At 49.0% G+C, this 13,481-nt stretch overlaps 1 protein-coding gene across 1 annotated transcript in view; it reads right to left on the bottom strand.

Moving 5' to 3' along the window:
* The window catches only part of LOC146356375 (uncharacterized), a 980,383-nt gene extending 968,036 nt beyond the window's left edge, over window positions 1-12,347 (bottom strand). The window contains exon 1 of the mRNA XM_084841103.1: window positions 11,004-12,347. Coding sequence (XP_084697229.1) covers window positions 11,004-12,223 — 1,220 coding nt within the window. The 5' untranslated portion in view covers window positions 12,224-12,347. The remainder of the gene's footprint in view (window positions 1-11,003) is intronic.
* Window positions 12,348-13,481: the final 1,134 nt, after the last annotated feature.

Below are 13,481 nucleotides of genomic sequence, written 5' to 3'. Positions count from 1 at the left end.
CAGCCATGTGTCCAGCTGGATTTTCGTATGCACAGCAGCTGAGGGCTGGCGATCATGGAGGGGGAGTGGCTGTTATCTACCGAGAGTCCTTGGTCTTCACCAGACCCCCTCTCCGGGAGACCAAGGTTGCTGAGTGCATGTACTGGAGGTTGGGCCCGAAGGGCAGTCTGGGGATTCTGCTCGTGTACCGTCCACCCCGCTGCACAACTGACTCCCTGGCTGAGGTGCTTGAGGTGGTCTCTGATGTGCGTGTACAGTCCCCTAACTTACTGGTGTTGGGGGACTACAACGTACATTCAGAGGTCATCCTCACAGGAGCACCTCGGGACTTCATGGAGACCATGGCCTCCTGGGAGCTGCACCATATACTAACTGGGGCCACCCATGTAGCCGGTCATGCACTAGACCTTGTGTTTGTTTCTGGAGAAGCGGGGAGTGATCTGGAAGTCGGGGGTATATCCACCACCCCTTTGTCATGGTCAGATCACTATCTGGTGATGTTGGACTTCTCGGTTCCACAACCCCTCCGCAGGGGTGGAGAACCCATTAAAATGGTCCGCCCCAGGCGTCTTATGGATCCAAATGGATTCCTGAATGCACTTGGGGATTCTCTGGGGCATGCCAACTGCCACTTGGTTGAGACCCTGGTGGGTGGCTGGAATGCCGCAATCACTGGGGCATTAGATCGGGTGGCTCCGAAACGCCCTCTCCCCCTGAACAGGGCTCGGACTGCACCATGGTTCAATCCACGGTTACGAGCTCTGAAACAGGAGGTGAGACGGCTAGAGCGCCGGTGGCGGAAGTCTCGCTCCAAAGACGATCAGACACGGGCTAGAGCTGTATCTTCAGCCTATCACGTGGCGGTTAAGGCAGCAAAAAAGGAATATTATGCTGCCTCCATCACGTCTGCAGAGTGCTGCCCCAGGAGGCTGTTCCAAGTGGTCCGGAGCCTGGTCGGTCCTGTGGCTCCGGAACCACTGGAGCATTCTAAGGCCTCCTGTGAGGCTTTGGCAAGGCACTTTGCAGATAAAATTGATCAGATTAGGTGTGTTACTCTGCACACTGTGGATACAGTTAGTGAGCAAGAGGCGGCCTGTGGCAAACCGGTTTTGTGGGATCCGTTCCAGCTTCTTCCTCCTGATGAAGTGGACAAGGCGCTTTCATCTGTAAGGCCGACCACCTGCTTACTTGATCCTTGCCCATCTTGGCTCATTATGAGCTGCAGAGAGAGACTGGGTGAGGGGATCAAGGCGGTGGTGAACGCCTCCCTTGAGGAGGGAGTGATGCCATCAGCCCTCAAGGAGGCAGTGATAAGACCGCTCTTAAAGAAGCCCTCCTTGGATCCTCAAGTTCTGAACAACTTTCGCCCAGTCTCAAATCTGCCATTTTGGGGCAAGGTGATTGAGCGGGTGGTGGCGGTGCAGTTGAAGGCACACTTGGCAGAAACTGATTATCTAGACCCATTTCAGTCGGGCTTCAGGCCTGGGCATGGGACAGAAACGGCCTTGGTCGCCTTGGTGGATGATATGAGGAGGGCTCTGGATAGGGGTGAATGCTCCTTCCTTGTTCTCCTCGACCTCTCAGCGGCTTTTGATACCATTGACCACGATATCCTCCTGGACTTCCTGGAGGGGTTGGGCATTGGAGACACTGTATTGCGGTGGTTCCGGTCCTTCCTCTTCGGTAGGTACCAGAGGGTAGCACTGGGAGAGGAGGTTTCGGACCTGTGGCCACTTACTTGTGGGGTGCCACAGGGTTCCATCCTCTCCCCGATGCTATTTAACATCTATGTGAAGCCACTGGGGGCTATCATCAGGAGGTTTGGGGTGCAGTGTCATCAATATGCGGATGACACGCAGCTCTACCTCTCATTCAAATCTTCACCAAGGTTGGCCGTAGCATCCCTGTCCAAATGTCTGGAGACGGTGAGTGGCTGGATGGGGAGGAATAAGCTGAAGCTGAACCCTGACAAGACCGAGGTACTTTTGGTGGGAGACAAGAGGAGGCTGGGGGATGTTGACCTGGTGTTGAATGGGGTACGGCTACCCTTGAAAGACCAGGTCCACAGCCTGGGGGTCATTTTGGACTCCCAGCTGTCCATGGAGGCTCAGGTGTCAGCTGTGAGATGGACAGCGCTGTATCAACTCCATCTGATACGGCGGCTGCGCCCCTTCCTTCTCGACCATCTGCTCCCATCGGTAGTACATGCCCTGGTCTCCTCTCGTTTAGACTACTGTAATGCGCTCTGCATGGGGTTACCCCTGAAGACGGTTCGGAGGCTGCAGCTGGTACAGAATGCGGTGGCTCGCCTGATTAAAGGCAGCCGCCGGCGAGATCACATCACTCCAGTGCTGAAGGAGTTGCACTGGTTACCAGTTGTTTTCCGGGCCAAATTCAAGGTGTTGGTTTTGACCTTTAAAACCCTATATGGTTCCGGCTCAGCCTGTCTTAAGGAGCGCCTCCAGCAACACCAGACAGGCCGCTTAACAAGATCAGCCTCGGATGGCCTTCTCTCTGTCCCATCAGCCAGGACAGCTAGACTGGTGGGGACGAGGGAGAGGGCCTTCTCTGGGGTGGCCCCCACTCTGTGGAACTCCCTCCCTAGGGAACTCTGTCATGCCCCCTCTTTAATGAGCTTCCGTCGTGCATTAAAAACGTGGTTGTTCAGGCAGGCATTTGGGGTGGGTTAGGTATTTTAAGAAAAAAAATATGGTAACATTTTATTGTTTTAAATTGTTTTATGGTGGGTTGTACATAGCCCAGAGTGGCTGGGTGACCAGTCAGATGGGCGATTAATAAATTTAATAAATAAATAAATAAATAAATAAATAAATTGCCCACTATCCCACTTTTCCACTAGAGCGAAGCAGTTTCCTCAGAGCCTTGCTGAGTATTACTGCCTGCTCGGGGAGTGATCAAGTCCCCCTTCCAACCCCAATTGGGTGGGTTCCCTTTTGTATACGTATACTTACACTGGCCTTCTTCATAAGGCGGGGCCCACTTTTTTTTGCACAGTGGCCTTTCTCCCAAAGGCGGGGCCCACTTTTGACTCCATATACTTGCCTTTCTCCTGAAGGCTTCAATGTGGGTTTCAACTCAATTGCAGCTGCAGTATGGGCAGGGCTCAAGTCCCTTCCTCCGCTTCCCAAGGTTTTCTTGCCGCTCGCTGCTGTTTGGGCGGTCCTGGCACAGGCTTTCTCCCGTTCACCCAACAAGAAGGAAAAAGAGTTTCTATTTATTAACGCGCAGGCTTTATGGCTGGAATCACTTCCAAAGAGCCAAAAGCCCCGAGGCACATTAACACATTGCTTTTATAGATACGGTTACACACAGACGCATTTCTCCCCCGCCCCTTCTCTTGCAGTTTTCCAGTTAGCTCAGTTGTTTATGATACAGGAAATGGGTCATAGGACATGATAAGTGAAGAACAGGAACATGATATGCAAGCCAAGCGAAGAACAGGAACATGATATGCAATTTGACTTAACCTTAGTCTTACTGACAAGTCAGAAAACTTCTGCATTTCTTATTTTACTAAACAATAGCTTCACAAGAACATGAGGCTACTTAGTCTGACCCCTGATACGGCTACTACAACATCTTGGTTAATCTTCAGAGTTCTACCAGACAATCCTCAATGGCAGACCACATTATACAATTCAGGAATGGAGGACAAGCTTCTTGCATAGTATTTTCCATTTGAAAGACCAAATAACATTGTGAGCGGAGATGGGTCAAAGAAGACTCAGACAACAAAGTTTGGGTTAAAAATTGGGTCACAGTTATTGAAAATATCTGCAAAGGTGTACCTAGGAGGGGCACCTGACTGTGTCAGCAACTAGCTGGCACTTCTTTGGGCAAAAACACACCCAGCCTGAGGGGTGACAGTGATCTCGTCATCCTTCCTAGGATGTACGAAACACCTACCTGGCTCCATGCAGGGACATCCGTGGTGGGGGGGAGGCACTCCATCCCTCCCCCTGAAATCCTCAACGGGGGGAGAGGTGCTCCATCCCCCCCCCAGAATCCTGCCTGGCCAGCTCCGGCCACCCGCAGCTGGACATCCGGTCGCTGGGGAGCCCTGCAGGGACGCAAATGGTGGCTGTCGTAGCCGCCGCCATTTGCGTCCCTCTGTTGAGCCATGATAGGCTACGTAAATATTTACGTAGCCTATCATGGCAGAGGAAAAACCCCAGCATACGCAAATGGTGGTAGCTGCCTCCATTTGCATATGCTGGGTTTTTTTTCCCCCCTGCTGTGATAGGCTATGTAAGTATTTAAGTAGCCTATCATGGCGGGGGGGGGGGGAACCCAGCGTACGGAAATGGCGGTAGCCACCGCCATTTGCGTATACTGGGCCTCCCCCCCCTGCCAAGATAGGCTACGTAAATACTTACATAGCCTATCACGGCCTCCACACGGACGCAAATGGCATCCCTGCATTAGCCATGATAGGCTACGTAAGTATTTACGTAGCCTATCATGGCTGAAGAGGAGGAAGCGAATGGTGGCCGCAGGACGGCCATCATTCACAAAGCAGCACATACGGGAGCAGGTAAGTGCTCTGTTTCACACACCTTTCATGGGGTGACAAGAAAGGGGAACGCAAATAGTGTACTGGGCGCAATTTGCGTTCCCCTTTCTTTTCTTCGACTTAGTCTATGTAAATATTGACGTAGACTAAGATGGTGAAAAATAAGGAACGCAAAAGGCGGCGGCCGTAGCCACCACCATTTGCATAAATTTTTTTTTAAAAAAAACCCAGACGTGATAGGCTATGTAAGTCTTTATGCAGTCTATCACGTCTGGGGGGGGGGGGAGACACAGACTGCAAATGGCAGCGGTGGCAGCCATTCGGAAGACCAGCCGCCGCCACCGCCAAAGGCGCTGCTGGAGCTGCTGCCATCTGGAACATCTGCCCCAGGTAAGTATCGTCCTGGGGGGGATCCGCAGGGGGTGGGGGGTGGCAGGCCGTTCCGTGATGGATTTCGGGGGGCCAAATTCACTGGCATTCGTAGGGATGTCAGAGAATTCCGCCACGGATCTCGGTGAGGCCGAATGCCAGTGCATTCCGCCCCCCGAAATCTGTGGCGGAACGGCCTGCCACCCCCCCACCCCCGGGGATCCCCCCCGGGACAAGACGTACCTGGGGCGGATCTTCTGGGCAGCAGCAGCTCCGGCGGCGGCTCCGGCGGCGGGGACGGCGGGGTGGGTGGTCTTCCGACCGGCTGCCGCTGCTACCATTTCCAGGCTTGTGAAAAAAAAAAAAAAGACATGATAGGCTACATAAAGATTTACGTAGCCTATCATGGCTAGGTTAAAAAAAAAAGAAAAAAAAGACGTGATAGGCTACGTAAATCTTTACGTAGCCTATCATGGTTGGGGGTGTGTTTAAAAAAAACGCGTACGCAAATGGCAGCGGCTACAGCCGCCGCCATTTGCGTTCCTTCTTTTTACCATCCTAATCTACGTAAATATTTACATAGACTATGACAGCGAAAATCAAGGAGAATGCAAATCGCGTAGCGGGTGCTATTTGCGTCCCCTTTTGATTTGCCGTTTTAGCCTACGTAAAGATTTACGTAGGCTAAAACGGTGAATGAAAAATGGACGCAAATAGCACCCGCTACTCTATGGTCCCCTTGACAGCGGCGGCAGAGAGCTTCAGCTATTGCTGTCGGAAATTGCTTCAGTTGTGCGAAATGCAGCAGTGATTGAAGAGTCCAAGGCCAAGAAACCAACAGTATCAGTCCGAAGCCAAGGAAAACTCAGGTTTTGTGGAATAAAACAGCACTAAACTCATACAAAACTTTGGCATAGGTTCAGAAGTGTGGAGAATGTGGATTTCTGCCTGCACCAGACCCTGCTTAGGGGTGGGACATATTGACAGTTTTGGTGCTGGCACAAGGAGAAGGACGTGTGACACAAAATGGCACAAACTAGCACAAAAGATTGACGTAGATTCCAAGGTTATATGAGGGTGTGGATTTTTCAGCTCAAGTGAGGCCACACCTAATGATATTCATTCATTCATTCATTCATTCATTCATTACATTTCTATACTGTGCCACGGCAAAAGCTCTCCTTTCTATGTCTGTTTCATGCTTCAGGTACTGATACAATCCTGTTTCATGCTTCAGGATTTGTGGCACAAAATGGAACAAAACTAGGGATGTGCAAAAGTCACTTACCAATTCGATTCGTGGCATCTGCGGTGCATTCACAGGCCTGAGAAATGTGCAGGCCTATGGACGCAAATGGCAGCCGGCATAGCAGCTGCCATTTGCGTCATTTCGCTGTGCCATGATAGGCTACGTAAATATTTATGTAGCCTATCACAGCAAAAAACAGGGATGCAAATGGCGGCAGCTTCGGCCGCTGCCATTTGCGTTCCTGCCTATTGCCTTGATAGGCTACATATATATTTATGTAGCCTATCACGGCGTCCATGGGGACACAAATGGCATCCCTGCATTATCCGTGATAGGCTACTTCAATACTTACATGGCCTATCACGGCAAAAGTGGGGATGTACGAATGTCGCCATTTCGGTGCATGGCATTTGCGGTGGGGGGGAGGCACTCCCTTCCTCCCCCTGAAATTCTCCTCGGCCAGGGCCACCTGCAGCAACATCCATCCGCTGCTGGGCTGCGTGCGCAGGGATGCAAATGGTGGCCCCCATAGCCGCTGCCATTTGCGTCCCCGCTTTTGCTGTGATAGGCTATATAAGTATTTACGTAGCCTATCACGGCAAAAGGCAGCCACGCAAATGGCAAAAGCTACGGGGGCCGCAATTTGTGTGGCTGCCTTTGCTGTGATGGGCTACGTAAATACTTAGGTCTGCGGCCACCATTCGCCACCCAGGAATGCCATAATAGGTTATGTAAGTATTTACATAGCCTATCACAGCCTCCTCAGGGATGCAAATGGCATCCCTGTATTAGCCACGAATTCGGAATTCGGCCTCCTTGGGATCCGTGGCAGAATTCTCTGACATCCCTACACAAAACTAGCATAACACCTTGTCATGGGTTTGGAGGTGATATGAGAATGTGGAAATTTGCACATAAGAGTATATCATTTTCACACCTCAGGTGCTGGCACAAAATTCAGGATTTGTGGCAGACCACGGCCACAACCTAGCACAAAAAGTGTGGCAGATGTTTGGAGGAGATTCTAGTTCATGGGACTTGTAGTTAACAGAGCCGGTTCAATGGAATAACGACACAGTTGGAGGGTGAGATAACCTATTATGGTTTTCTCACAGGAAGTAGCCCTATTAGTTACAGTGCAAGATTCATCTTTGTCAGAGATCTCTGCAGGCATTTAAATATATTAAAACTTTCTCCTGTAGAAGGCCCATATTCAGGGGCAAGACACACAGCTCCACTGCTTGGAATAAAACTACATATATTTTCTCAGCATCCTGAAAGTTCATCTCCGTGAGAGCCACCCTACAGTAGGGATGTACGAAAGGGACTTACCTTGTCCCGCAGCTTGCTTCGCGGTGGGGAGGAGGCGCTTCGCTTCTCCCCCCAAAATTCAGGCCGGGGGGGGGAGGCGCCTCGCCTCGCCCGGCCGAAATTCAGGCTGGGGAGAAGCGCCCCGTCTCCCCGGCCAGGAAAGAAAAAGTGAAAAAAACAAAACAAAAAAACCCTGTGATAGGCTACATAACGATTAACGTAGCCTATCACGGCTAGATTTCCAAAGTCAGCCGTGATAGGCTACGTAAATCGTTACGTAGCCTATCACGGGTGACTTTGGAAAAAAAAAAAAAGCACATACGCAAATGGCGGCACCCTAAGGGCGCCACCATTTGCGTTCCTTATTTGGTCCTGGTAGTCTACGTAAAGATTTACGTAGACTTCGGCGAAAATAAGGGCAACGCTATTTGTGTTCCCCTTATTTTCACCGTAGTCTTTGTAAATCTTTACGTAGACTACCGGGACCAAATAAGGAACGCAAATGGCGGCGCCCAAAGGGCACCTCCATTTGCGTACACCTTTTTTTTTTTTTCAAAGTCACCCGTGATAGGCTATGTAACGATTTACGTAGCCTATCACGGCTGACTTTGGAAATCTAGCCGTGATAGCCTACGTTAATCGTTACGTAGCCTATCACGGGTTTGTTTGTTTTTTTTAACTTTACTTTGTAATGGCGGCGGCGGCAGCCGGTCAGAAGACCAACTGCCACCCTCACCCCCGACGAAAAGCCGACGAACCGCCGCCGGGACACGCCGCCGGGAGGGACATTCACCATAGGTGGCGGGGGGGTGGCGGGGGGGTGGCGGAGAATTTCACCACCAATTTCGGGGGGCTGAATGCATTGGCACTTGGCCCCCTGAAGATTCGGGGAGAAATTCTCCACCATCCCCACCCTACAGGCCCTGGGTGAGTGTCCCAGGAACCCCAGGATGGGTTGGGAAATGCTTCTGAGATTGGGGATGGCACTCCACCCTCAGAAGGGGGAATTGGGTATCTAGCCAAACCCTCACCCTAACAGACACTATGGCCCTCCGTATGATTTTGGACTACAACTCCCAGCATTCCTCATCATTGGGTAGGGCTGACATGACATAGTCCAACAACATCTTGCAGGCCACATATCCCTCCACCTCTGGCATACATCCTAACAGATGTTCCTGATCATGGCTTTTTTGTTGGCCGTTCTCCAACAAAGCTCAGGCAACAGTCACTCCCCCCCCTTTGCCAACCCACATCTGAAGATGAAGCCTCATTAGTGAGTTTTTGAAAACATGTTTTGCTCCAGCTCTCCACCTGGGGATCAAGCCACTCCGAGAGTCCATGAAGTGACAGAGGTGATGTTTGTTCTTGTAAATCTCAAAAACAGTGAGATTGATTCTGATCCTTGCCAAAGCTGAAGCGATTTCTGCTCTCTGGAGATTCCCTTTGAGACCAATGATCTAAGCAGAAGAACTGAAGGCAACATGAGGTAACTTCTTGGACTATGCCTGAAAAGCCGTGTGTATTAAAGACTCCCTGTGCTACCTGTGCTGAGATCCAGGGCAGCCTGGGATGGCCATGAGTGTGGTGCCGTTTGGTGGAAATCTTTCAGCTCAGAACTCATTGTACTTTTTATAACAACACTGCAGCATCACCCCTGAAAGACGTTTCTGGCTTCTTCTGACCAGCTGACTTTGGAGTTGAGAGGACCAGTCAGAAGGAGCAAGACGGCAGAACCGCCATGGTATCACTGCCGCTCCTGCTGCTGCTGCTGCCTCATGCAGCCTGCGAGACCCAAAAGAAAGAATGCCCCTCAGATCCAGTCAGAACTCAAAGTGGAGCACTCAATTACTACCGGCCAGGAGACTACCTCATCGGTGGAGTCTTATCTTCACAATATCTTAAGTATCTCCAGCCATACGTCTTTTCTGAGTCCCCTTCCACCAGGGTTGATTGGTAAGTGGTGATGATTAAATGCTTCCCAACCTGGACAGCCATTGCCCCCATTTACTGGAAATCGCCCCTATTTCCTCATACCCCTGGTCATCCCTAGTCATTCACTGTCCCTACTTTGCCCCTGTTGTGCCTTTTGAAGGAACATTTGGAGCATCATTAGCATTAAGGGAGTATCTTATTCAGGATGATCACATATGGCTGGATAATCAGAGATTTTTTTCATTTGTTGTTGTTCAGTCATTCAGTCGTGTCCGACTCTTCGTGACCCCATGGACCATAGCACGCCAGGCCTTCCTGTCCTGCGCTCTCTCCCGGAGCATGCTCAAGTTCATATTCATTGCATCTGTGATGCTATCTAGCCATCTCATCCTCTGCCGTCCCCTTCTCCTTTTGCCTTCAGTCTTTCCCAGCATCAGGGTCTTTTCCAGAGAGTTTTCTCTTCGCATTAGGTGGCCAAAATATTGGAGCTTCAGCTTCAGTATCTGTCCTTCCAATGAGCACTCAGGGTTGATTTCCTTTAGGATGGACTGATTTGACCTCCTTGCAGTCCAGGGCACTCGTAAGAGTCTTCTCCAGCACCACAGTTCAAAAGCATCAATTCTTCGGCGCTCAGCCTTCCTTATAGTCCAGCTCTCACAGCCATACATTACTACTGGGAAAACCATAGCATTGATTAGACGGACCTTTGTCGGCAAGGTGATGCCTCTGCTTCTGACTATGCTGTCTAGGTTGGCCATAGCTTTCCTGCCAAGGAGCAAGCGTCTTTTAATTTCATGGCTACAGTCACCGTCTGCGGTGATCTTGGAGCCCAAGAAAGTAAAATCTGTCACTGCTTCCATTTCTTCCCCTTCTATATGCCAGGAAGTGATGGGGCCAGATGACATGATCTTAGTTTTTTTAATGTTGAGTTTCAAACCAGCTTTTGCACTCTCCTCTTTCACCCTCAACAAGAGGCTCTTGAGATCCTCTTCGCTTTCTGCTATTAGGGTGGTATCGTCTGCATATCGGAGGTTGTTGATAATTCTCCCAGCAATCTTAATTCCGACCTGTGATTCATCCAACCCGGCATTTCTCATGATGTACTCTGCATATAAGTTAAATAAGCAGGGTGACAATATGCAGCCTTGTCGTACTCCTTTCCCAATTTTGAACCAATCGGTTGTTCCATGTCTGGTTCTTACTGTTGCTTCTTGACCCTCGTACAGGTTTCTCAGGAGACAGGTAAGGTGGTCTGGTACTCCCATCACTTTAAGAATTTGCCACAGTTTGTTTTGATCCACACAATCAAAGGCTTTAGCGTAGTCAATGAAGCAGAAATAGACGTTTTTCTGGAATTCTCTTGCTTTCTCCATGATGCAGCGAATGTTGGCGATTTGATCTCTAGTTCCTCTGCCTCTTCGAAACCCAGCTTGTACTTTCGGTAGTTCTCGGTTCGCATACTGCTGAAGCTTAGCTTGTAGGATTTTGAGCATCACCTTGCTGGCATGTGAAATGAGCGCAATGGTGCGGTAGTTTGAACACTCTTTGGCGTTGCCCTTCTTTGGAATTGGAATGTAAACTGACCTTTTCCAGTCTTGTGGCCACTGTTGAGTGTTCCAGATTTGTTGGCATATTGAATGCAGCACTTTAACAGCATCATCTTTTAGGATTTTAAATAGCTCGGCTGGAATACTGTCATCTCCGCTAGCTTTGTTGTTACTAATGCTTCCTAAGGCCCACTTGACTTCACTCTCGAGGATGTCCGGCTCAAGTTCAGTGACCGCACTATCATGGCTATCAGGGACATTCAGATCTTTCCTGTATAGTTCTTCTGTGTATTCTTGCCACCTCTTCTTAATCTCATCTGCTTCTGTGAGGTCCCTGCCTTCTTTGTCCTTTATCATGCCCGTCTTTGCACAAAACGTTCCCTTGAGATCTCCAATTTTCTTGAAGAGATCTCTAGTCTTTCCCATTCTGTTGTTTTCCTCGATTTCTTTGCATGGTTCATTTAAGAAGGCCTTCTTGTCTCTCCTTGCTATTCTCTGGAACTCTGCATTCAGTTGGGTATATCTTCCCCTTTCTCCCTTGCTTTTCGCTTCCCTTCTTTCGTGAGCTACTTGTAAAGCCTCATCAGACAGCCACTTGGCTTTCTTGCATTTCTTTTTCTTTGGGACGGATTTCGTTGCTGCCTCCTGAACAATGTTATGGACCTCCGTCCATAGTTCCTCAGGCACTCTGTCTATCAGGTCTAATCCCTGAAATCTATTCCTCACCTCCACTGTATATTCATCAGGGATATGATTTAGGTCATATCTGAACGGTTTAGTGGTTTTCCCGATGTTCTTCAATTTAAGCCGAAATTTTGCAAGAAGCAGCTCATGATCTGAGCCACAGTCAGCTCCAGGTCTTGTTTTGACTGACTGTATGGAGCTTCTCCATCTTTGGCTGCAAAGGACATAATCAATCTGATTTCGATATTGACCATCTGGTGATGTCCATGTGTAGAGTCGCCTCTTGTGTTGTTGGAAAAGAGTGTTTGCTATGATCAGCATGTTCTCTTGGCAAAACTCTATTAGCTTTTGTCCTGCTTCATTTTGTACACCAAGGCCATGCCTGCCTGTTATCCCGGTGATTTCTTGACTTCCTACTTTAGCATTCCAATCCCCTATGATGAAGAGGACATCTTTTTTTGGTGTTAGTTCTAGAAGGTGTTGGAGGTCTTCATAGAACCCATCAACCTCAGCTCCTTCGGCCTCAGTGGTTGGGGCATAGATTTGAATTACTGTGATGTTGAATGGTTTGCCTTGGATTCGTACTGAGATCATTCTATCATTTTTAAGATTGTACCCCAGTACTGCTTTTCCCACCCTTTTGTTGACTATGAGTGCTACTCCATTTCTTCTAAGGGATTCTTGCCCACAATAGTAGATATGATAGTCACCTGAATTAAATTCGCCCATGCCTGTCCATTTTAGTTCGCTGATTCCCAAGATGTCGATGTTCAATCTTGCCATCTCATGTTTGACCACCTCCAGCTTACCTTGATTCATTGATCTGACATTCCAGGTTCCTAAACAATATTGTTCTTTACAGCATCGGATTTTCTTTTCACCACCAGACACATCCACAGCTGAGTGTCCTTTCGGCTTTGGCCCAGCCGCTTCACTCTTTCTGGCGCTACTTGGAAATACCCTCTGCTCTTCCCCAGTAGCATATTGGACACCTTCCGACCTGAGGGGCTCATCTTCCGGCGTCCTATCTTTTAGCCTTGTGATACGTTCCATGGGGTTTTCTTGGCAAGAATACTGGAGTGGGTTGCCATTTCCTTCTCCAGTGGAACACATTTTGTCAGAACTCTCTGCCATGACCTGTCCGTCTTGGGTGGCCCTTCACGGCATAGCTTATGGCTTCACTGAGTTACGCAAGCCCCTTCGCCACAACAAGGCAGTGATCCATGAAGGGGATTGTGACCAAAGAAACAAACACCCTGTGACAAAACACAGGATAAAGCTTTGGTGTCTCTTTCTTGGGCATAGTCTAAACAAAAATGCCATCACATGGCTTCCCCCTCTATCCCCAGCATTAATGCTTATTACAAGGTAACAAAGGGATATAATTGATCTCAAGCTATTCTGCAGTAAGCAGAGCCAAATGCAGCATCATTCCAATTGGATATTCGGGGGGTTGGTGAATGAACAGACTGTGTTCCTTGGTGTGACAATTAGGGGTGACATTTTAAAGGATCACACACACACACACGCACACACAGAGATATTTTTCAGGGCATGTGATTTTTATATTTCCCACTCCCTGTTGGAAATAACTTCCTGAAAAGTATCAGCAGAAAGTATGTCCCATATGATATCTGACAATACCATTGTTAGGTATCGGACATACATTCTGAGTGTATATATCCTGAAATTTCACCTTTTGTCAAGCGTGTCGGTTTCTTTAGTCTGTTCTATTGGAAGCAATCCAAGAGAAAATATGAATATGAGTTTAAATGTCTTGCAACAGGCTGCTCCAGTTTTGGGGTAAGAACAGTGTGTGTGTGTGTGTGTGTGTGTGTGTGTGTGTGTAAAT

The sequence above is a fragment of the Heloderma suspectum genome, chromosome 2, assembly GCF_057233095.1.
Source record: "Heloderma suspectum isolate Gila_16-S chromosome 2, 16-S_ref, whole genome shotgun sequence".
NCBI classification, from domain to species: Eukaryota; Metazoa; Chordata; class Lepidosauria; order Squamata; family Helodermatidae; genus Heloderma; species Heloderma suspectum.
This window is presented reverse-complemented; position numbering and strand designations above follow the sequence as displayed.